The 25,682-nt window shown below is 46.4% G+C and overlaps 1 protein-coding gene across 1 annotated transcript; it reads right to left on the bottom strand.

The window, feature by feature from the left end:
- Positions 1-364: 364 nt before the first annotated feature.
- Positions 365-23,986, bottom strand: LOC102449094 (actin-binding protein WASF3-like). The gene is made up of 8 exons (XM_075940869.2): positions 23,830-23,986; positions 18,418-18,552; positions 11,583-11,736; positions 10,073-10,190; positions 7,209-7,384; positions 6,361-6,624; positions 2,663-3,054; positions 365-1,942 (listed from the first exon to the last, which is right to left on the bottom strand). The coding sequence occupies exons 1-8, from the start codon at positions 23,960-23,962 to the stop codon at positions 1,785-1,787; spliced, it is 1,530 nt and encodes a 509-aa protein (XP_075796984.1). The 5' UTR covers positions 23,963-23,986; the 3' UTR covers positions 365-1,784.
- Between the last annotated feature and the right edge of the window lie 1,696 nt (positions 23,987-25,682).

Here is a 25,682-nt window from a genome sequence, read left to right as displayed (position 1 = left end):
ATATTTCCATCGGATCCCTTTGGATTCCCAGGACTTCTCCCTGAGGCTGTGTCTAGAGCTGAGTCTAGATTACATCCCTCTTTCGACAGAGGGATGTAAATTAGGCACTTTGAAATTGCAAATGAAGCTGGGATTTGAATTTCCCGTGCTTCATTTGCATAATCACATAATGGCGCTCTTTCGAAAACACGCTATTTCTAAAGTAAAAACCACAGTCTAGACCATGAGGTTTACAGGATCTTTCGAATCCCTTTTCAAAAGAACTGCGTCTAGACCGCGGGTTTACTTTCGAAATAGCATGTTTTCGAAAGAGTGCCATTACATGATGATGCAAATGAAGTGCGGGAAATTCAAATCCCAGCTTCATCTGCAATTTTGAAGTGCCTAATTTACATCCCTCTTTCGACACAGCCTGAGTGTCTACATGAAAATGATTGTATGAATCACTTTCCATTTGTATTAATAAACCAAATAGCAATCACTGGCGTTTTCAGCATCTTACCGCAGGGCCTGATCCTACCCGTCTTACTCATAATCACCAGTTCAGCCATTGTCAAGTTTGCTGTACTCCACCCCTACACAGTACGACTGCTCCTGGTGTATTTACTGCCCAGACTGAGTAACAGTGGAAGAATTGTTCCATCAATAACTATTCTGGCAATGGAACTAAATTCTCCTCAATTGTACATGAAAATCTCAGGTATAAAAAACTGAAAAAGCAAAATTCAACCCAATGATACAAATATTGCTCCCTGCTAAATTGAATGGGGTTCTTTGGGGGCAGCTAAGAGTCCTATTTAGCCTGGTTAATTTTATTTAAAATAAGGTGATACAACAATAGAACAGCACTGTCAGCCAATTATTTCTAGGCCTTCAGAATCTTTCTTAGGCAACTTAAATCTATTGCTAGGTTCTTTTCTCTTTAAACTGACTTTACACCTTTCTAAGCAGTAACAAGTGCTTTGTTTCTTTGTTGCTGGCAAAAGAAGAGCGGGTTTATACTAAACTTTCCTTTCATGCTCTTCTCCAGAGAATCTGAGTGCAGAGATGTAAATATAACCTTGCCACAAACATGTGTGCATCTTTATGAAGTGCTTTTAAAAGCAGAACTGGGAGGCAGCAGTTAACTCTCCTTTACGACTGTCACAATGTAAAACTAAAAATATTACTTTAACGGGAAAACAGACATCTTCCGCATGTAACTTTCAGGGCAGTGAAGGGAGCTTTTCCCTGGTTCATATTGTCCAAATCCCCACAATTTTAGGTAGCTGCAGAAAATACAAGCAAGTGAATTGTGGTCTCTAGACACTTCTGCCCATGAGGTTGTATTTGCTGTGGGAACAGGATGCTTTTTCAGGAGCTTTTCATTATGAAATTAACATCTGGCCAAGGAAGCAGCACTGTCTGCAGTTTTGTTTCTCTAAAAACACATAGATGGGGCCAGCTTGTGATTGCAGTCACCCTGGTGTAAACCCAGAGTGACTTCATTGATCCTGGTCCCACTGTATTCTTAGCATTATTAAAGTGTCATAGCCACACCTGGAGAGACTCTGGACTCTTATTGCTGCTTTTAAAATCCGTCCCACCAATGCACACTCTCCACTGACAACACTAGCATCCTATTTTCAACAATGAAACGTTGTGTAAAAGCAAAGCTCCTGAACACGTCACACTAACTGCTGACAGCGGTCAGCGTTCGCTTTCAGGGAAGCCCAGCCATACACACCTTCTTGTGGACAAGCAGGGAGGGGAGAGTTCACTCCAACACAGCATTCTGAGCTCGCTTAATCTGACCACTCATTGTCGTCCAGTTCTGAGTCATCGTCGGATTCGCTGTACTCCACTGCAATCCTGCGGGACAGGATAGTGGCGACATCATTGCCAACCGGTTCTTTCTTTGCCTCCTGCTCCCACTGCTCCTGGACTTTCCGGAGTTGAATTCCTGCAGGAGAGAAGATGGAAAATCTCCCAGGTCATCCCAAAGCGTGAACCAGAGAACTTCAGAGTGAAAAGCATTGGCTGTTGTAGCGTGAGCTGCAGCTCCCTCACTGGTGCTGTAGCTGGCCTAAATCCTCTATGGATCTGGCAGAGAGAGGAGGACTATAAAACACCCACCTGCCCACCAATGGGCTCTGTGGATTTGCTCAGCCACATCCTGCCTCCCTCTCCACTGTTCAACCCAGCATTATTAGCAAAGAGTGGGGACAGAAAAGACGTGTTAGATCATATTGTCCGCCACCATCTCTACAGTTCCCCAGGCAAGCTTGTTCCCTACTGCTCATGCACTGTGCAATCTGGTTTTAAAACCCCCAAATGATGGGGCTTCTACCCCATCCCCACATCTTCTACCACCACTGGTCCTTTGCTCAGTTTCATCCCATCGCTCCTAGTCTTACCGCCCGTCAATAATTCCCCTCTCAGTAATGTTTGTTTACATGTAACACTTCCAGAAATATCTTCTCCACAGGTCTGCTGAGCATGTAAGACCTGATCCCACACCATGGAAATCAGTGGGAGACTGTGCACTGACTTCAATGGGCTTTGGATAAGGCCTCTAGCATGTGTGGCCAAGTGTATACATGACCTTCTCTCTCCACCTCCGCTGAACTGAGATCCCCACCCAGCTCTTTAGTGCCAGGGTCCCGGGCTGTGTGTAACTCACCCCTCCGAATTGCAGCAAGCAGGTCGCTCCTGGCATCGCTCATTGGTATCAGAGGAATCTGAGGTTTCCGAGGTTCAACTGCCACAGCAGGGGGTGACGCCGAGTGAGCCGGCGAGGCAGCAACTGTTGGAGGACCAGGTGGGGGTGGGGGTGGGGCAACAGGGGGCCCCAGCGGACCAGTCTGAGGGGGGGAAGTGGAATATGGGCAGGGTGGAGCTGGAGGTGGGGAGGGAGCGTAAGAGGAGTGAGGCCCAGAGGCTGCAGCGCTGGGTGCCATCGCGGGAGGTGCTGTGATGGGGCTGTCGAAGGCAGTCTGAGCAGAGGGTATCACAGGAGGCGGGGGCGGGGGAGCAGGAGGCACAAAGTATTCTGCCAAGGGCATCTGCTGGGGACTGCAACAATTAAAGGACAAAAAGCAAATCAATGCCAATAGCAGAAACGATACCACACATGAACCGCGACGTCAAGGACCCACAACATGGGGTCACCTCATGGCGACCAAAAGATCCCAGAGAAATTCCAGCATTGGGACATGCTCATGCTCACTTCCTGCTGCAGGAGACATGGTATTTAGCTCTACTGCCTGTCCTAAACTATTGCGTAGCTCCGCTGTGTGCTGGCAAACAGCTCCCATGTTCCACCCCAGCTGTGGCTGCATTTGAAATGATTCTTATATATTCAGAGAAACCCTCTTTGGTAGCAAAAGTCAGGCAGGGTTTTGTTTTCTAAGGGTATGTCTAGACTGCATCCCTCTGTCGGCAGAGGGATGCAGATTAGGCAGGTCGCCATTGCAAATGAGGCAGGGATTTAAATATCCCGTGCCTAATTTGCATAAAAATGGGCGCCACGTTTTACCGACTCAGCACTTTGTCGGCAAAAAGTGGCAGTCTAGAGGGGAATCTGTCGAGAAAGAAAGACTTTTTCGACAGATCCTGTAAACCTCCTTGCTGAGTCAGCAAAACGCGGTGGCCATTTATATGCAAATTAGAGAGATGCAGTCTAGACATACCCAAAGGTGTCACCTGAAAGCCACAAACACAAAAACATACAGGGAACTTGGTCCTTGTAAGCAGATATAGCATTCAAACTCTGGGCCTGGTCCCAGCAGGTGTAATGGCCAAGGAAGTCCCTGGGCCGTGGAAGTTGATTGGACAACAGGCATAAGCTGTGAAATACAGTTATCTTGTGCCAGTCTGCCACCGAGTGAGTATGTAAAAACCAGTGAAATTTATGTGCTGAGAGGCAGGGGCGGGACAGCAACTGAAGCAGGGGAAACTTGTAAAGCTTGAGTAAGAGCTGAGATGCTGGTGAAAGTGACCTGACATGGCCTGGAAGAACAGCAAATAGATTTATTTGGGCATAAGCTTCAATGGGCAAAAACCCACTTCGTCAGCTGCATCATGGGTTTTTACCCATGAAAGCTTATGCCCAAATAAATCTTTAGCGTGCCAAAGTTCTCCTCCTTGTTTTTACAGATACAGACTAAATGACAAGGCTACCCCTCTGATATTCATGTCCCAGAAGGTCAGCGCTCTGTATTTCACATTGTTGAAGTGCTACTGAGTGACTGGTCATTTAAACAGACAAAAAAGTAAGAGGAATACAGAGATCTGGCTGAATCCTTAGGTCAGTATATTGTATCTCCGCATGAGAATCACTGTCACAGGGGTCCACAGTCTCTGACACCTCAGTGTATCCATCCAAAAGAAAAACAATGCTAGTTATTGTTTGGGACGTGCCTTTGTCTTGCACAATACCAAAAGGGTAGATAATAGAGTTGCAGTGAGGCTCTTCAGACTCATTCAGAAAAGCCAATAACTCCCTGCATCATACCAGGAATAGTATCTGCAGTTACACCAGGCAGGACAAAGTTAAAGGGTCTGTCCATCGTTCTGTATCAAGGGTGGTCTGGCCACGGGGGTCAGGATAAAATCTTCCTGTTGTATAGAATTGTGCAATTAACTTAATTTCTGTGAGGGTCCAGAGGAGATTGCACCTTCCTTTGAAGCCTCTGGCATTGGCCATTTTATATATACAAAGTGACACGGAATGAGGAGGAGCAATGTGACAATCTATTGGGTCCTGTTAGACTCCGGTGAAACTGACCATGCAGAGGGCACATCTGCACTGCAATAAAAAAACCTTCAGCGCAGAGTCTCAGAGCTCAGGTCAGCTGACTTGTGGGACTTGGGCGATGGGGCTAGAAATAGCACTGTGGACTTTCATGTCCGGCTCAAGTCTCCCAGGGTCTCGAAGCCTGGGCTCCAAACCAAACCCAAATATCTATGTGGCAGTTTTATAGCCCAGCAGCCCGAGCCCTGCAAACTCACATGTGCTGATGAAGGCTAGTTGGGCCCTGGCCATAAAATTTTGATTGCAGTGCAGACAAACCCAGGGAGAGAATTGAGTTCAGAACCCAAATGGCCCTTTCAAGGACTATCTCAAATGCATGTGATGAATTATTTTTTACTTTTGTTTTGTTTGTGACTCTGGTGCAAGATCTCCCATAGGATTATGAACTTGGAGTGCACTGAGAAAGGGAAGGTCTCCCCAAGCCAAGTGCTCACAAGAAGCCATCCAAGGTACTGACAAAAGATTTCCACTCATCCTGCCCACTTCTAATTGGCAGGACCCATTGCCAAAGCTGTCCTTAGGCATATGCAGCCTCGTGCTCGTGTGCCTACATATGGCCCTGATCACCATCTGTTGGTTTCTCTCTGGCCCAGCCCCTCCCACAGCTGCTCTCTCAGCCATCAGCCACAGGGTGATGCTCCTTCCCCACTGCCCATGTGTTCCTATTGGCCAGCTGGCTGCTGAACTGAGGCTTCCCTCCTGTCACATTGAGGCTGGAGAGGAGTCCTCAGCCTCTGTGGCTTTGCGCTGGCTCCAAGGAAACCCCAAGCCCCGGCAGAAGCCATGCTGAGGGGGGGATACGGAGCAGAGGGAAGCCGAGCCCTGGCAGAAGCTGCATGGGAAGTGGGGCGCAAAGGAAGTCCCAAGCCTGGGCAGAAGCTATTGGGAGGGGAGGGCGTCACAGTGCGAAGGAAGCTCAGAGCCCCAGGAGAAGCCACAGGGGGCAGAGAAGTGAGCAGCTTCAGGTAACTTCCGTAGAGCCCCATACATTGTGAGGATGGTCCTGACCACTGCCTGCAAATCTAGCCCTGCACAGAGCTCTACAGGGTTCCACAGGATGATGGAGGGCAGAATCTGAGCTTGCATATGGCTTTTGGGCATCAGCTGATCTTTGGGTAACAATGAAGGCTAGTAGCAAGGAGAAGGCTGGAGGAGTCGGGAAGCTGGGACCAGGACTGGGGGATTTGGACAGGAGTCTATACATATTGAGGCTACTGGATTCAATTTGGACCAATTTTGTTCTGGACTCGTAATCATCATTGGTGCTGTGGCATGATGTGGAAGAAGACAGTGCTTTCTGAGGGCGATTCCTGATAGACAAGTGCCCTCACAGATGGCACCAACTGACGTTCTTGTCGGACTAAGGGACTGAATGGGCCATGGAGACTGCCATAAATGGTGCAGCATACTTATGTCGGGAGCATCTATGGTGCCTGTCTTATACTTGCTCTGTGGACAGAGAATCTGACTTTCCATGGCTGTCAATAGGACACCTTTCTAAAGCACTGTGTGCACTTTCAAGGGGGAAACAGGTTTATGGATGAAAAGCAGATTGGAATTCATACCCATACTCCTTGACAATCTGAGGTCGTGGTCCATTCAGTATAGCCTCTGGATGCTGTGGCACGTGGGGCTGCTGGACTCGGTTGAGACTGTTTTGACGGCTTCCTGCTGCCGAGGGTCTGTAGATGTGTTCCGGGGCCTGGTTAGCAACCAGGATGATCTCTTTGTTGTCTGTTGAGAGGTGTGAGGCTGGAGCCAATATCTGCTGTGCAGGGTGGTTAGGACTGGCCGGGTACGAGTGATCAGCTGCATCTGATGCATAAGATCTATTGCACACAAAAATACCAAAGGTTGTATTCCTGCATGAGCAGCAGGGATGGAATGAGGGGTGAGGACAGCTCTGGGAGGAGTATGGTAGCACCTATTGGGATTTGGGATCAAGGCATCAACATGTGGAGACATGATGTGTAGCCACCAAGATGCAAACATGCAAGACAGTATTGGGATGGTGAAAGCAGAGGGTAGGAGGCGGCAGTAGCTTTGTAGGCTAACGAAACAGCCTTTCAGCTCAGCTGGGTGGAAATCCTAGCTTAGGCCCCAAATGAAAATATTTTGGTCTCTCCTCAGTTCCACACAGAGAATGCAAAACCAATGTAGAATTAGACATGATTTGATAAGTACAGGACCAACTTAATAGGGGTGTTGCACATCAGAATGCAGGTGCCTGTGCTAAGCAGCAGGCTTGGGGGAGGAGTTTTCCCAGTGCCTGCCTTCCCTGTACCTGCTTCCTAGCCAGCACTAAGACTCCTTTACTGTCACGAGGAACCAAATCATCCAGAAAATCAAAAAGAAAAAAGGAAAACAAAGAAAATCAAAGAAAAACAATAAGTGTGTAATACTGAAAACCTGCCTATTATCTGGGGACAGTGATCCTTCCGATGAGGCCATGTGATATGGGGATGGTGAGAACCTGTTATCGGGCCGGAATTCTTTATCATATGCCATCATGTTCCACTCCAGACGCCGGTTGCGAGCTTTTCTCACTTTCTTCACCTCCCGGGTGGAATCTTCCACTAACCGCTGTTCCTGGAAGCAGATAAGCACTGTCCTGTTAGCATGACTGCAGGACTGCGTACTTTTCATTCAACTATGCAATAAGACTGTGCAGATCTAAACACCAACAACAATCCCAAGGCTGGTTCTGAGGCAGCCTAGGATATGTACAATAGACTGGAAGGCTTTGAATACCAACAGGTAAAGCCAGTTTGTTTTCATCTTCTAAACTGGCACAGTTAGCTATGGAAACTGGGATGGAATTATTGGTCTCCATATAGTCCAGAGACTTTCCATATGATTTCCATGTAGATTTGGAAACTTGAGCCAAACTACTGACAAAGCAGAGAACAGAGAGGATGTCAGTAACACAGCCAGAAGTTAAGAGTGGGTGATGTCCCGAGGCCTACGGGTCAGCCTAGATGATCATGATGGTCCCTTCTGACCTTAAAGTCTCTAAGAACATGGAAATTCAAGTCTACAGTCACACTTGTTGGAGAGAATAACATCAGGGTGAAGTATAAGCTCATATCATGAGCCCTTTGTTGCATAGCCCATGTGAGTCTTCAGATTCTTGTGGGCCATTGCTACACCCTTTCCTTTGACATCTTCCATCAGACTTAGGGTATGTCTACACTACCCCACTAGTTCGAACTAGCGGGGTAATGTAGGCATACCGCACTTGCAAATGAAGCCCGGGATTTGAATTTCCCGGGCTTCATTTGCATAAGCGGGGAGCCGCCATTTTTAAATCCCCGCTGGTTCGAACCCCGTGTAGCGCGGCTACACGGGGCTCGAACTAGGTAGTTCGGACTAGGATTCCTATTCCTCGTTCCATAAGCACCAGTGGATGCTGCTGGACCTTTTCTTGTTGCTTTGGTTGTTCCACGAGGTGTACCGGTAGTTCGGAATAGGAACCTAGTCCGAACTACCTAGTTCGAGCCCCGTGTAGCCGCGCTACACGGGGTTCGAACCAGCGGGGATTTAAAAATGGCGGCTCCCCGCTTATGCAAATGAAGCCCGGGAAATTCAAATCCCGGGCTTCATTTGCAAGTGCGGTATGCCTACATTACCCTCCTAGTTCGAACTAGGAGGGTAGTGTAGACATACCCATAGGCATTAACCAAAGCAACAAGAAAAGGTCCAGCAGCATCCACGGGTGCTTATGGGATACGCCTCTTTCTCTTCAACCCAGTCCTTAAATATGTTCTCTGATCACATGCAGGGCTTGTTTCTATTTTAAAATCTGCTTTTCTGTCCCTGGACCCTTTGAAAAGAAAAGCAGAGGGGGATCCTTTAACTACCACAGAACCCCCCAGATTTCCTTTATGTTTCTGTTTTCAGGAGGCCAATCCCTTGAGTGCCTTATAGCTCAGGGGCATGTACGGGACATTTATCAAGGTAGGACAATGTCAAAAATATCCCAGAGGGATTTGTTTTCCAAAGGTTTCAGTGTCATGCGACTCCTAAACAAGGGCAAGCAACAAGTTTTGGCCCCCGTCACAGAATTTTTTTTATTGCCAGTCTGGACATTAAGGCTACGTCTATACTGAAAGGCTTTTCCACAAGAGGAAATGCAAATTGAGTGCTCATTTGCATATGTCACGCTCGCATTTTCATTTCCTCTTCGGATCCCTTTTGCCCAAGAGGTTTTTGTGCAAAAAGGAGCTGTGTAGATGGCACCTTTTTGCACAAAACCTCCCTTTTGCGCAAGAGCCGAACAGCCACACAGCTCTTTTTTGCACAGAAACCTCTTGCACAAAAGGGATTCGAAGAGGAAATGCAGATGCGAGCACGACATATGCAAATGAGTGCCCCATTTCCATTTCCTCTTGCGGAAAAGCCTTGCAGTACAGATGTAGTGCGAGGGTCTGTATGTTTCCTCATTGTAAAACCTTGCAACTTGAGCACATGGGGTAAGAACACCCAGGCTCCTTGGGTTGTCAGTCTGTTCTGGTGCCAGGGTAGGAACTTAGTCATCCTCCTTTACAGCATTGACTGGACATGAGTTTGAGGACTATAGTACAGTGAAGTGCACCTTATAAATGACAGAGTGCACCCATTTCAGAAGGATGCTATAACCCGGGGTGGCCAACCTGAATCTCAGAAGGAGGCAGAATTTACCAAGGTACATTGCAAAAGAGCCACAATAATGCATCAGCAGCCTCCCAATCAGCTCGCCCCCAGCACTTCCTTCCCACCGACAGCCCCGCTGATCAGCTCCTCCTCCAGGAGTGCTAGAACAATTTCAATAGTGGGGGTGCTGAGAGCCATTGACCCAAACTGTAAACCCTGTATATGATGGAAGCCACTTCAGATCTGTGGGTGCTACCACACCCCTAATTCCCCCACCCATGCTCTCATCTATTGCAATCAGCTGTTTTGCAGTGTTCAGGAGTCTCGGGGGAGATGTGAGAGTGTGGCAGGCTTGGGGGAGGGGACGGGAAGGGGCGGGAGCTTTGGGGCAAGGGATGAAGGGGGGCGGGGGCTGGGCCTGGGGCAGAGCCTGAGGGGTGAGCAGTGAGCACCCCCTGGCACATTGGAAAGTGGGCACCTGTAGCTCCAACCCAGGAGTCGGCACCTATGCAAGGAACCACATGTTAACTTTTGAGAAGCCGCGGGTGGCCACCCCTGCTACAACCTGACAGTATCTGCCTATCAAACTGAGTCCCGACCATTCTCCTCTTAGGCCCGATTCGGAGTTTTCTCTGAGGCCTTTACCTTCTGCCTGCGTTTCTCCTTTCTCTTGTCCTCCGTTGCCTGCAGCATCTTCTCCTTCCACAAGTTGAAGAAATATGAAGGGTCAGTATAGAATTTGAGGCCATCTTTCTTGTCGTCTCTGGATTACCACAATAGAGTTGGGGAGGGGAGAGGAAATTCTCAGTAACAGGATGAAATATTATCAGTAGCTGAATAGCTAAGAACAAAGGCACATTAATGAGCTCAGCATTTGGGAAATAAACCCCAATGAGCTCTGCTGGCAAGTGGCAAAACACCTCTTTGCTTCATGCCTACAGTTGCCTATTCCCTTCCCTCTAGCTGCCTCCTTCCATCCCCTTCACTGTTCCACCTCCAGCCCCGCTCTCTTCCCATTCCCCTTTTGCTACAACATAGATTGTGAAGGATTTGGCACAGAGGACACACAGAAGGAATTGCTAAACAATGGAAAATACAATTGGCTTCAAAGTCAGTGGTTTGTTAAGGTCTGTTTGACATGCAGACTTGGAGGAGATCTAATTTTCTGAAGACGCTCCTCAGAGATGCATCAGAGTTGAGGATCAGGTTCCTGGCTTTTTGGATGATCTAGGCCATATTTAGCTATAATCTGTTAGTGATCAGTGATGCTTTCTCGCATTTATCACTGGATGAGCTGTGCTGGGCAAGTACAGGGTATTATTGTCTGTATTAAATAAACCCTGAGTGGTTTTGGTTGCCTTGCTCAAGAGACTCAGTCAGGGTAGCTGCAATGCCAAGACAGCTGAACAGCTGAGAAAAGAGCATCATTTACTAAACCATCACCAAACAGCAGACCAATAATCTCCTGTAACCACCCAGAAATTTAAAACCACTTTGACCTTAGGCTGACTCCATCACAGCACTTGAGAACAAGGCAACCAATGGACTTCCAGAGTTCAGCAACATGAACTGAGTGTGCAGATTCTGACCTAGCGAATGCTGGTGTAAATTTGAAGTAATGCTGCTGAAGGCAATGGAGTGACATTTGAGTAATACTTGTGTAAGGCTGATCAGAAGTGGAGCCTTCCAATTTCATAGGAAACAATCTCTTCCAAAGCAGGTTTGGCTCAGTTCAGAATTGTTTGGGCCGGGGATGTAAACAACTAGTCGACTACCCAATAAGCCTAGGCTTATCGGGTAGTCAAGTCACTACTCAACTAATCTTTTCCAGTCCCTTGCTGCCTCTGTATCAGAGGCAACAAGGGGGGTGGGAGCAGGAGCCAGTGCTGTGGGGAGCTGGCTTAAAAGCTGGTTCTGCCAAGCACCATATCTGCGGGGATGCTGCACCTCTGCAGCCTGGCTGCTCATACTACATTTAAAAAGCAGAGTCGCAGTGAGCCCCTTTATCAACTAGTCGATGGAAATTCCATTGACTACTCTACTAGCTTCCTAAGTGCTATTTAACATCCCTAGTTTAGACTCTAATGAACAGTACATGGCAATAAAACAGTGGGCATAAGGCACATTGGTTAGTTCCAGCCCCCACCCGCCCTACCTGTATGCCGTCAGGATGTTGAGGGGAGGCGGCTTGTCACAGCGTTGGTACATCTCCATCACGGGGTTAGGGATGGAGTTCCGAGAGACCACCTGCTGGTTCTGCACTGTTGAGCTCTTGAACGCTTTCCGCATGTTGATGTCCTGCAGTGAAACTGTGACCACACAAAAAAGAAACGTTACTGTGCTGGGGGAAAGGCTGAGGGCCTGCTATTTGGATTCTCAACGTAATTTCTGTACCTTTCACCCGACACTAAGCCAAGTGCCTGATCTTTGCTGTCTGCGCCCTTCACTAACAACACACACTTGACATTTGCACTGTATCCTCATATTTGAGTGCTCCAACCCTGACACTTACATTGTGTATTTGTCATTCCCATCTGGGCTCAGCATCAAAAACTCACACTGCATGCCTGCAGTTTTCCCCTGTGCTCAACACTCATGCTGCACGCCTGCCAGCCTCACCTGATACCCAGCATGTAAATTCACAGCTATTCAAAGCATAACAGGTCGTTGATGCTCTAGACGAAAAGATTGGCTCATGTTCAATTTGTGCATGCCAGAGACTCATCCCAGGTCACTTTGGCAGCCGTGGTGCTTAAGGATTAATATAGCCACATCTCTGTTATTAAAATCAAGGCCTCACGGAAGGCATCAGGCAGAATTTCTCACATTTCCTCCCCACCCCTGCAGTTTACAATCCCTCTAGCCCTTTCGATCAGCGAGCATTTGCCAAGGCAGCTCCTGCATGTGGGCACAAGGAGATGAGCTGTATGTGGGGAGAGTGGGAGGCAGAAATCCAGCCTGCAGCACAGCTATTTGAGCCATCCCCAGCTCTCCTACTGACTGCCTGAGACGCCAACTCCACGGAGAGTCGTGCTGCAGGAGCTCCCACCAGATGGAAAACAGCAATTTGCCAAAAAAGGAACCACTCTGAGCTTTCCTCGTTGGATGGGAAGTGGGCAAGTTTTTATCACTGAATTGAAAGAGACCTACATTCAGTGAAGTTTTACTCATGGCAGGATCTGTGTTAGGCAAGAGCAAGCAGAAGTTCCCCACATCAGTATAAGCTGTATGAATGCACTAGATATTACAGAGGCTAAATCATAGAATCATAGAATACTAGGACTCGAAGGGACCTCGAGGGGTCATCGAGCCCAGTCCCCTGCCCTCATGGCAGGACAAAATACTGTCTAGACCATCCCTGATAGACATTTATCTAACCTACTCTTAAATATCTCCACTGATGGAGATTCCACAACCTCCCTGGGCAATTTATTCCAGTGTTTGACTACCCTGACAGTTAGAAACTTTTTCCTAATGTCCAACCTATACCTCCCTTGCTGCAGTTTAAGCCCATTGCTTCTTGTTCTATTCCCAGAGGCCAAGATGAACAAGATTTCTTTCTCCTCCTTATGACACCCTTTTACATACCTGAAAACGGCTATCATGTCCCCCCTCAATCTTCTCTTTTCTAAACTAAACAAACCCAATTCCTTCAGCCTTCCCTCATAGGTCATGTTCTCTAGACCTTTAATCATTCTTGTTGCGCTAAATGACCAAGGAAAGGTAACAGAGGGAGTGTGACAAATTCTGTCAGATACACATGCACACTGGGGCAGATTCTTGGCTCTTGTTAGGTCTCCTTTGCATGGAACAGTGGTATTTGGAAAATCCACCTTTTGATTGGTGTAAAACAGCAATTTTGCTCTGAAAGTCACAAAACGAAGAAACATGGGAATTTGTGCAGAGGAATTTTTCCAAACTTAGTACAATGCTAAGTCCTATTTTAATTTTCTGACATCCTTTGCAGCATATGCAGCGTAACACTTTACCAAACACTGGTACTGCCCATTCTGCACTACATGTAACCACATTATCTTGAATTCTTGGTCAAGTCTTATTAGTGATGGGCCTGAATCAACTCCCCAAATCTGATTACCCTGAAACTTTGTGGCAGTTCTGAACCAGGCTAACCTTGATGGCTTATATTAATCTCTAACTCCTAAAGCCTCATAAAAAAGATGGCACTGGTCCCCCTCTGCTATTTGCAAGGACTCTAGCTTTGTGGACCTGTTAGCATTTGCTTCTTGCCTTCTTCTCCCCAGCAATTCACAAAGAAACCAAGTTGTCAGATCAAATAGCCAAGCATAGTCATGGCTGTCTTCCAAACTGCTAAGTGGGAAGCAACCTATATCCACTGAATCCACTCTCTAGCCAGACTGCATGTCTCTGAGCTGGTCAGGAATTTTGCAGTAAAACGTTTTAACATCAGAAAATGCTGATTCATCTAACGCAAACTTTTCACATGAAAAGTTTCAACACGTTTTTTGAATTAAAAGTGTTTGGAAAAAAGTTTTAAAAGTGTTAAAATGAAACGTTATATTAACTGGAGCCAAAAGTTTTCTTTGGCTTTTCAGTCTGTAAAAAGATTTGAGGATGATTTCTCACTTTGAGTCAGGGTGGGACATTTTTTCAGTAACTCATACATTTTCCTAGGATGAGAAAGCCATTACATCTTTATGGCTGACCTAGAACAACGTTTCCTCAACTCCCGTCCCCTTTCACCCCTCCTCTACCTACGGTACATCAATGACATTTTTATGATCTGGACACATGGCCAAGAAACACTGGAGATATTCCACAGAGATTTCAACAACCTACACCCCACCATCAACCTCAGCCTGGACCATTCTACACGAGAGATCCACTTCCTGGACACCACCGTACAAATCAACAATGGAAAATTAGACACCACTCTCTACAGAAAACCCACCGACTCATACAGTTACCTACATGCATCCAGCTCCCATCCAGAACACACCACACGATCCATCGTCTATAGCCAAGCCCTTCGATACAACCGCATCTGCTCTAACCCCACTGACAGAGACCAGAAGCTTCAGGATCTCTACCAAGCATTTATAAATCTCAACTACCCACCCAGAGAAACAAAAAAGCAAATTGAAAGAGCCAGACGAATACCTAGAAACCATCTACTTCAAGACAGACCCAAGAAAACCAACAATAGAACACCACTTGTCATCACCTACAACCCCCAACTTAAACCTGTCCAACACATTATCAATAAACTACAGCCTATATTGGAACAGGATACCATACTCAAAGAGGCTCTGGGAGACAGACCCATAGTCTCCTATAGACAACCACCTAACCTCAAGATGATTCTTACCAACCACCACAGGACATACCACACTAATACCAACCCTGGTACCTTCCCTTGCAACAAACCCCGTTGCCAGCTTTGTCCACATATTCATTCTGCTGATACCATTATTGGACCTAACCAAGTGAGTTATAAGATCAAGAACACATATTCCTGCGCATCCAGAAATATAATCTACGCTATCATGTGCCGAAAGTGTCCGTCTGCTATGTACATTGGACAAACATCTCAGACACTTCGCCAAAGGATTAATGCCCACAAAACAGATATCAGACAAGATCACAAAGAGAAAACAGTTTCTTGCCACTTTAACCAGAAAGGACACTCTCTAAATGACTTAGCCACCTGCATTCTGCTACAAAGACCTTTTACATCTGCACTTGAAAGGGAATCCTCTGAACTGTCATTCATGTTAAAATTCGACACTTGCCAACAAGGACTTAACAAGTCTTTGAACTTTCTCACCCATTACCAAGACAGTTTCCCCAATTATCACCTGTAATACCATTAACTCACAAACATCCCACTCTCCCTACCTTTAATATCAGCAATTCACAGACACTTACCTTCCTTCCTCCCCCTTCCCACCCCCCCGCATCCCCCTTCTGTTCTGCAATGTGATTTGTCCTTTTCATATTTGTTCATTTTTTTTAATTGTATCCTTTGGTATATATGGTTGTGACTACTTTCTTCCACTATTTGATCTGAGGAAGTGGGTCTGGCCCACGAAAGCTCATCATCTAATAAACCATCTTGTTAGTCTTTAAAGTGCTACATTGTCCTGCATTTTATTTCCCTCCCAGCTCTCATCTGCAGACATGTTAAGCATTTGTTTAGCAGGAGAAAGGTTCCATATATGTTATGTCCTCTTTGTGTGTACCTATATGTCAGTGTCTGTTGCCTGTGCTTCAGGGCATAGATCCCCATGTCTCTAGCCTCCACTGGATGTTTGTAGTGCTTCTTCATATGTCTGACAATCATCAGTCATATTTATTAATTAGGCAGGTTTCCTGTTCCCCATTGTGCTCTTCTCCTCTCTCTGGCTAAGCTCATCCAGTTGAGCTGATTAAATAATTGCTGGTGTTCTCTCTGTTCCCCCAAAAAGGTAACTGTTCATGTGTTTGCCTGGAGTATTTACTCTTAACATATTGTCTGTGTCTACACTGGCAAGTTATTCCAGAAAATCAGCCGCTTTTCCGGAAAAACTTGCCAGCTGTCTACACTGGCCGCTTGAATTGCCGGAAAATCACTGACGATCTAATGTAAAATCATCAGTGCTTTTCCGGAAAAACTATGCTGCTCCCGTTCAGGCAAAAATCTTCTTCCAGAAAACAGTTCTGGAAAAGGGCCAGTGTAGACAGCACAATAGTGTTTTCCGCAAAAAAGCCTCGATTGTGAAAATCGGGGCTTTTTTGCGGAAAAGCGCGTCTAGATTAGCCACGGACGCTTTTCCGGAAAAAGTGCTTTTCCGGAAAAGCGTCCTGCCAATCTAGACGCGCTTTTCCGAAAATGCTTTTAACTGAAAACTTTTCCGTTAAAAGCATTTCCGGAAAATCATGCCAGTGTAGACGTAGCCATTGTGCATGGAGAGCTACTAAGGCAGCAACTATGCCACAAAAGCAGGAGGTGTGATTTGGAAGGGAGGGATTGCTGCCTTCTGTCTGCAGGGGGGAAGGAGAGACAGTGACAGACTCTCCAATTCTCCTTGTACAGATGGGTAGCTGCTGTGATATCGAGTGATGGGTGGTTCACAGCCACATCAGCAGATACCTAAGGCTGCCCATGAAGAGCACTTAGACATGACTGACAAGCTGCATTTCAGGGATTCAGTGAACAAATAACCATAGCAACTGTGGCATTACTCAGAGATAGTAAAGAGAAGATCTTAAAGAAATATACAGCCACATTTGTAAAGGAAGGACATGTTCTGCAATGAGTTCCAGCCACTTGGATTCAGTATTCTGCACTAGAGGCCAAATCCTATTACCACTTATACTCTGCCAACTTGAATGGGTCAGAGAACACATCATGGTCCTGATTAGGGATGTTACATATCATTTAATGCGATAATCATGTAACTGCCCCAAATCTTAGCAGTTACAGTTATTTCATGGTCCCCGGGGGCAGGACAGGTGTTTCCAGCCCCACTCCCAAGGAGCCTCCTGCCACCCCACGCTGCTGCTTCTGTATCAGAGATAGCAGCGTGGGGTGGCAACAGCCTCTATCTGTGGGGAACCCGAGCTCTCCGTGGACAGAGGCTGCTCTACTGTACCACAGCAGCTGTGCTGGGGAAGAGGTGGCTCCGTGAAGCTGGCACACATGGGGAACTGGCTTTTAAGCCAGCTTTCCCAGAGCACCGGCTCCATCCTGAGGCCTCCTCTCACTACCTCTGTGGGAGGCAACAAGGGGTGGGGGCAGGTGGCTCCGTAGGATCCACAAGCACCAGCTCCAGCCTCCCCTACCCTTGCTGCCTCTGATACAGAGGCAGCAAGGGTGGAGTGTATGTAGTCATTATGAATAACCAATAAGCTCAGGCTTATTGATTAATTATTTACACGACTATAGTATACACTAACATCCCTAGTCCTAATCGTATTGATAAACTTGCTTTAACCCTCCGGGCTGCTCTAATTTATACTCAGCTGCCATAGGTCCAAATGGCTGCTCTGACAGTGCAGCATAGCTAAAGCACCATGGTTTATGCTCACCAAGGTTAGAAGAGCAAGGGTTTTAAACAAAGGTATTTTGGAAAGGATACAAATCCTCCCGCTTTATGGCATTAGCTGGCCCCCTGCTAAGGCGAGAGGTGGGGAGGGAAGATCCTTTCCCTAGCAGAACTTTAGGACAAAACTGACTTCTGCAGGATTCCTTGCACTGTGTTCCTCTGAAGACTCTGGCACAGGTTGGACACAGGATATTGGCCTAGATCATGGGGCCTTAAACTTGGGTTGTGGACCCATCAGGGAAAGCCTCTGGCAGGTCCACAACAGTTAGTTTAATCTAAAGCTCCACCGCCACAGAGCCTCGCAGCTTCCATTGGCTGCGGTTTGCCAGCCAATGGGAGCTGCAGGAAGCAACGCAAGCCAGGACACTGCTTCCTACAGCTGCCCTTGGCTGGAAATGGCAAATTACAGCCAATCGGAGCTGCAGGGCTCTGTGGCTGCGGTGCTTTAGAGAAAACAAAGTGTCATGGGCCCACCAGAGTCTTCCCCAGCTCTGTGGTGGTGGGGAGTCTGCGACCCAAGTTTGAAAATCCCTGGCCTAGATGGTGCATGGTATGGCAATTGCTGTATTCCTCCACCCAACCTGGGGTGGCACAGAGCCATTTCCTTGGCTCGAAACCTCCCTGGGTTGTATGGGAACTATCTCACTCAAAACACCCGTGAATTTGCCTGTGGCATTCCCAGCCTCAGCAGAAATAAGAATGAGAGGGTTTTCAATGGCTTGCACACTAGCAATCTGTGACTGCCCTCTGAACCTTTGGAATGACTCTCCATGAGAGAAAGTGACAGCGAGGAAGGAGTTGGCCAAATTTGAGTATGATCTTAGTCGAGCAGAGTTGCAATTCAAATTCCTTCTGATTACAACTTCCACACTGTACACAAAAGAGATGAACAATGACAACTCCTGTTGGTCAGTCCCATCTTACCTTCCTCCACAGTCGAGTCCAACTGAGTGACCTTGATCACCAAAAGATCCACCCTCTCCTGCAGGGAGTTCATCCGCATATAGAAACTATTGGCTTCGTTGAACAGTTCCCCAAATATATCTTCAGCATGTCTGCCTTAAAGAACAAAAGGCAAAGGGGATGCACATGGCAGGTCAATAGAGAGATGGATGATTTAGTTATGGAGTGAGGCAGAGATAAATGCACAGACTTTCCCATGGGGACAAAAGACAAGCAAAGCCAGCACAGGCCTGGCCTTCCCATTTGTTTTCCATGACTTTAGTCTGTATTCCCAGCCATTCTTTCCCCAGATCTGCTGAGCCTTCAGTTTGCACAAACCAGCCCCAAGCATGTGTAGTGCATTCCTCCTGGGGGGCCTGGGAGACATTTGAAAGACAGGAACACAAGACTCCAGCCCTCACACTCAGCCAGGCCAGGTCTGCTTGTTTGCAAGAATCTTTCTATACATTGTGTGTGCAGGACCAGGTTCCTTTTTGTTGGCCAAAGCAAGTGATAATGAAAGACAGGAATAGGCCTGAGGGAACTGATTTCCTTTTAACTAATCTGCCTGTCATTTTCATGTTTAAACAGTACAACAACCGGCCAAGTGCAGTAAGTGGGTGCATTGCAATGAGCGGACGTGTTTGTGTATCGCACTGCCTTCTGCAGGACAGAATCAGAACTGTTTGGAGCTTTGAAAAATGCTGCATACCACTATCAGCTAAGGAGATATTCTCCTTGGGCTCAAAGAAGAATTCTGATTTTGAACCAGCAGGAGCTTGTTTTCTATCGCCTGCTATTGACATGAAGGTCTCAGTGGCCTTGGTGAGCAACACAGGGACAACCGAAATCCTGAGTGGCCATGGATTTGTGACTGACATTGGATGTCTGGCCCCTTTAATTGAAGCAAGTTTGACTCCCCAGAACAGATGCTCCCAGTTTAGCTATGTAAGAGGATGAGGCAGCACCTGGAACTATATAGACCCAGGCTGTCAATAAGCAATGGGAAGTGGCTGTGCCTGTCAGAGTGAGGAGATGCACTGGGAACTTGCTGGGGGAAAAGGGTCTCGTGGGAGAAAGCCCTGAGAGACGGTGCTCTGGGGAAAGGGCCAGGAAGAAGCTCGCAGAAGGCACTGAGACAGGCAAAGGGGAAAATCTGCTGGCAGCTGCTGTCCCCAGTGGGCTGAAAGGCTGTTTTTATGTTTTGACTGTGTTTAGAAAATAAACAGTGCCTGGTCGTGGGCAGTGGGTCCTTCATAGGCTGAGGATAAGCCAGTATCTTGCAGTCACGTGGAGCAATTGCGAACTGCAATTTGCGTAGCTTTTTCTGCTTCTTTTTTCAGAAGAGGCTTTTCCAACATTTGGCCCGTCTACACTGGGCCAAATGTCCGAAAAAAAACCTTTTTCAGAACATCCCTTCTTCCTTGTAAAACGAGGTTTACAGGGATGCCAAAAAAACGCATCTGTTCTTCTGAACTCAATTTCGGAAGAGCAGACACGTTCCCTGGACTCTGCAGTGTAGACATAGACCTAGAGACCCTTAGCGTGATCATGGTTCTGTTGCACCAACCACTGTCCACATACCCCAGCTAGGCAGCCCCTCCCCCACAAATCTTACAATCTAAGAGACAACAAAGGTGGCAGAAGGGAAACTGGAACAAGAAGCAGCTTGACCAGGGTCACACAGCAGATCAGTGGGAGGGCTATGAATAAAACCTAGGTCTCCTTAGTCCCCAGCCAATGCTCTATCCATTGGATCAGACTGCCTGCTTTCTATTAGAGAGAATACAGATCGAGCTATGTGTGTATGTGATAACTGCCCTATGCGTGATGTTTAGGGCTGTCATGATCAGTATTGTTTCCAGTCCTTGTGAAATTTAATAGCATGTATCCAAATTAATCTGCCCTGAAATAATTCAATCTTGGATGAGCAAAAATTGTACTAGGGCTGACTCAACTACTTAGGAAAAAACTCCGCTATTCTTTTTGATGCAGCTGAAAGACTCTGAATTAAAGCTGCTTGTCTTATCTTGCAGTTCATCACATTTCTATGTTAGTCTCTTAATGTGGGAAAGGTCTAAATATCACAACATTTATCAAAGCACGCCTGACACCTGCAGGTGAGAGTCATATTAACTCAACCCTGGTACACTTGACTTAATTGGATTGCTTGCTCGCTCTCCTTTCAAGAAATAATATAGTTTTAAATGTGATGCCTTTAGGATGACAGTTCTGAGTTTTTGTTTTGTTTTCTTTTGTTTTGCAATTATATCACGGTCCCCACAGATTCAGGATGAAGGAGTTTTTCATGCAAACAGACACACTTCACAAACAGGGAACTCTATGCTTGGTTGCTTTCTAATCTGATCCAGCTGCGAAGCAACTCAGCCACTCTTGGTTTATTTCCATTCTTTGTAATGAGTAGACCATGGAGATTGTCATGTGTGTTCAAGGCTAGTTCAAGTCTAGAGTAAGACCAGGATGCTTTGCTGGTCATGACTGTTTGTCTTGAGCCGCGACAGTGAACAGATCTCCAATAAAACACTCTAGCAAAAAGCCTATATATGTAATCATAAAACATGCCATGCTGCTTCTGGCAGGGATGAGAGGTAACTTGGCTGGCCCTGTTTGTGGTCACTATTATCTGCTGTTGTGCAGATCAGAAGCTCAACTTATGTTGTTTTTAATTAAAGTGAATGTAATGCAGATGAAAGAGGCCACAGACACAGCATGGAATGAGCAGGCCTCTGGTTATCCACTGTATAGGCACAGTGCAGGAAGCAGAACGGCAGGTGTTTACCACCTCACAATTGCCCCAAAGGAAGTTCATCTGTATGCAAGTCAGGGTGATCCTCCACACTCCTTTCTCTCCTTAACATCCCTGCTGAAACTGCCTCTGGGGAAGGTACGTGGGGGCAAGGAAGCCTTGTATAACATGGATACATATTATCAACTGCAAAAATGCCCCCAAACTAATCTAGCAGAGATTAGTGATTAGCCACTAACAGCAAGAGTACCAATCTGGGCCAAATTCAACCTCTAACATTGGAGGTAAAAGATCCTATAATCCCCTTTGCGATCTCTGCAATATACAGTCCCTTTCAACATGTGCTACAAGAGGCAGCCTGCACTAGCATTTAGGTATCTGAATTATAAATCAAGAAACCTGAATTCTATCCTCTGCTCTGATACTGATCTGCTGTATTATCCTGGGCAAGTCACTTAATCTCTCTGGGTTTCTCTTTCTCCTCCCATGCTTCTGCTGTCTTGTCTGTTTAGAATGTGAGCTCTGTGAGGACAGGGGCTCTCTCTTATTACATGCTTGGACAGTGCCATTCTCAGTGTGGCCCTGATATCATTTGAACTTCCAGGGTTTATTAATAATAATAATACACATTAAAAATGCCATCCCTACAGTGAAAAACCAGCTTTTCATAAGTGACAGTGCAGACTATTCACTTACATTTATTCCTGTAGCAAGAGGTATATTTAATGCTCCAGTCTATGTTTCAAGTATTGTACATAAAAATCACTTCTAACTTTGTTTAGACTTCCCAGTTTAAGTTTTAATAATACTGAAGGTGCAGGGCGGGGAGAATTGGGGTTTGCAAAACCTTCTTTGAATAAAAAAACCAATTCTATATCATTTTTGAGATGGGGATTCCAGAACTGAATTCAGTATTCAAAGTATGGGTGTACCATGCATTTAGATAGCAGTATTTTGATATTTATTGTTATATTATCTATCCCTTTCTTAATGGCTTCTAACATTGTTAGCTTTTTTGACAGCTGCTACAAACCGAGCAGATGTTTTCACAGAAGTAACAGCTAATTTAGAACCTATCATTTTGGAAAACATAATTACAATTATACATACAATGTGCATTACTTGGTGTATCAACACTCAATTTCATCTGCCATTTTCTTGCCTATTCACTTAGTTTTATGTGATCTCTTTGTGGTCAACTTTGAACTTAATTATTCTGAGTAATGTTGTATCATTTGCAAACTTTGCCGCCTTACTGTATACACTTTTTTCCCGATAAATTAGCAGTATGTTAAATGCCTAAGTCCTAGTACAGATCCTTGGTAGACTCCACTATTCATCTCATTCCACTGTGAAAACTGACCATTTATTCCTATCCTTCATATCCTCTCTTTTAACCAGTTACTGTTCTATGAGAGGACCGTCTCATTTATCCCATGACTGCTTAGTTTGCTTAAGAGCTTTTGGTGTAGTATCATGTCAGACTCTCTGACAGTCCAAGTACAGTATATCCCACTGGATCACCATTATCCACAAGTTTGTTGTCCCCCTCAAAGAATTCTAATAGATTGATGAGATATGATTTCCCTTGGTGACAGCTGTGCTGACTCCTCCAGAATATATTGTGTTTGTGTTTGACAATTCTGTTCTTTATTGTACAGGCAGTCCCCGGGTTACGTACAAGATAGGGACTGTAGGTTTGTTTTTAAGTTGAATTTGTATGTAAGTCGGAACTGGTACATATTGTAGGGGAAACTCTAGCCAAACATTTCTCCAGAGCTCAGTTTTATTCTCCCACACCTCACTTCCCTCAGTCCTTTATTCTCAAGCTGAGGTGTCTGCTGAGAAAAGCCGCTCCGTGTCTCCCTGGTCTGCTGAGGGGTGGGGGGGGGGGGGCGCTAGCTTCGCATCTCCCTGGTCTGCTGGGGGGGGGGGGAGGCGCTAGCTTCACGTTTCCCTGGTCTGCTGGGGGGAAGCAGCTAGTGTGGGGTTGCCTCACCCCGTTTGTAAGTAGGGATCCGATGTAAGTCGGATCCATGTAACCCAGGGACTGCCTGTAGTCTCAATTCATTTGCCTGGTACTGAAGTTAGGCTACTGGCCTGACAGATCCCCTCTAGAGCTTTTTAAATGCCAAAAAACAGGTGTGTGTTTTTTTAAATTAAATGCCACTGTGTTATGTTTCTATGATATTTTCCCCCCATCAGGATATTATATTTAATCACATTATGGACCCTATTATTGAGCAGTTCAGCAATATTCACCTCTTGAACCAGATCCTGTGCACCACTTAGAACTAAATCAAGAATTGCCTGTCCCCTTGCTGGTTTCAGAACTAGCTTCTCCAAGCAGCAATCATTCATTATGTCTAGAAATGGTATCTCTGCCTCCCCTCCCAAGGTGACATGTTCCCAGTCAAGATGAGAGAGCTGAAATCTCCCATTATTGGGTTTTCTGTGTCTGCAGCCTCTCTAAACTCCTTGAGCATTTCACACTCCCAGTCCTGGAGCCAATTCAAACCAACTGAAGTTTTGACCCAATAAGCCCAGAAATGGGCATTTTGCAGAGGATGAACAAAACCGAAGAGCCCCACAGAGGATCCACACGTGTCTTCCTGTTTTCAACTTACTGAGGCTACCCAGCTGCTTGATGATGGCAGCCAAGGTGCTGTTGGTTACACATTCCAGCTCGCTAGTCACTCCATCAGGAAGAGCACCACGGCACAGGTGACGAGGTTCAATGTTCCTCTTCACCAGTGGCATCTTTCCGGGGAATTCTCACGGCTTTCCCTGAGAGGAAACAGAAAGGGAAAGAAAATCCGTTTTTTCTGCAAATCTCAAACCAAGCAGGGAATTCATCTAGCAGCTGCCCTTTTTTGCAAAAGAAATACTGTTCTTTACCTGCCTCCAGCAGAGTTCCTAAAATAGGTCCCTGCCATTTGCTTGCTTGAGAGGCAGTTTAGCCTGGCTAATATCTGGTACACAGGGAGCCCTGCCTCCCATCCATCCTCCCATGGATTTTTAATGCTCTTGCTTTGCAGGCCCTGGTATTCCAGGCAACGGAGGTGTTAATAAAATGCATCTGACAGGCAGCACGTAGCCACTGCTTTGCTGAGCAGCTCTCGAGCAAGGCGGTTTTTCATTTCATGCGATTAAATGTGTGTGGACAACGTGGATGCCCAAACATGCATCTCCCCATTCTCGCGGTATCCGCGCGCCCATCCCCCAGTATCCGCGCGCTTGGGCACACACAGAAGGAAGCTTTCCATCTCATGACAGCCTACATTTTTAAACATGCCATACGTGAGTTGGGCATTCACGAAAGAAGCCAGGTTCACAGACCTAGGGGCTGCACTTCTCTTTGTAAGGCTATGCTCCATGCAATGCCATCTACCATCACACTGGTCTTAGAGGGACTGCTTCTAGCAGGGAGGAGAGCCACAGGACACCTTGGGCTGTTCTTCACCTCTCTGGGAGGGTGCTAACAAGGCCAATCGTGCTGGCAGAGTCACCGGTCCTAAGAGCCAGATTGAGACACCTCCCCCCCACCAATACTTTTCACATAAGCCACCCGTCTGCCAGTGGCAACGCTGTTCCATCACTTACCTCCCCTAAGCTGGACCTAGGCCAGAGACACAGCAATATAAAGCTCCACATCGTATCGCCAGTCTCTTGAGCCATCCAACCTCCTCCCTTCCACTTCTGAAAAGCCCCCGAGTGGCACCTTTCCCACCAAAATGACAAAACTGAAACCAGCAATTGCATGTAATTCCATTATCCCCAGCTGAGTGCAAAGCCCTTTCAGTTTTGTGTGCAATTTGGGGGCAGTGTGATGTATCAATACAGGTCATCCAAATACAAAGGTGCCAGTCTCCACTCTGCCCTGCCCCAGCAAATCAAGCTTTCAAAGGCATTTGTGTGTCGGTTATTCCAAGTTGTTCTATGCGTGTTTCAAATCCAAAGACTTCCCCTTTGGCTCATGGAAACTGGGTTATTGTCCATCAGTTGCAAGAGCCCAGCTGCTTAGAATGAAAAGCAGCACATGAATCCTGCTCACGCAGGCGGCCAGTTCCGTGACAGCCTGGAGCAATGAGCACACTCTATTAACTGTTATCATCGCACGCTGGCAGGCAACCCAGGGACAGCAGAAGAACCAAGGGACGTTTAATTTTCTGACAGGTTCAGTGAGACATTGGGAGATCCCTATGTTAAGCAAGCCTAATGAATTCGTTTCCCGTGGCCTCTTTCTGCATTGCCGAATAAATTCTTGCCTTCAAAATTTGCTAATGCAGATGAGATCTTGTTACGATGGACTAGCTGAGATAACATGGGATTGATTCATGGACAAAAGGACTGGAAAAGCCAAAACCTTAACAGGATTCAGTTATGGTCCTTCATTAGTAGGAGAGGTTGATTGTTGTGCAAAAATGAGTAATAGGACAGGGCAGATAGAGGCGTATTAGTCCCTAAACAACCAATTGGC

This window comes from Pelodiscus sinensis, chromosome 13, assembly GCF_052426305.1.
Source record: "Pelodiscus sinensis isolate ZL-2025 chromosome 13, ASM5242630v1, whole genome shotgun sequence".
In the NCBI taxonomy this organism is placed as follows: domain Eukaryota; kingdom Metazoa; phylum Chordata; order Testudines; family Trionychidae; genus Pelodiscus; species Pelodiscus sinensis.
This window is presented reverse-complemented; position numbering and strand designations above follow the sequence as displayed.

Bases quoted from the DNA above. Each gene is read 5' to 3' on its own strand.
- LOC102449094 (XM_075940869.2), bottom strand. From the start codon at position 23,962: ATGCCACTGGTGAAGAGGAACATTGAACCTCGTCACCTGTGCCGTGGT. The intron at 11,737-18,417 runs GTAAGATGGGAC...GTGTGGTCACAG, and splicing joins GGACTCGACTGTGGAGGAAG to TTTCACTGCAGGACATCAAC. The intron at 6,625-7,208 runs GCAGGTTTTCAG...TGTGTGCAATAG, and splicing joins TCACTGTCCCCAGATAATAG to ATCTTATGCATCAGATGCAG.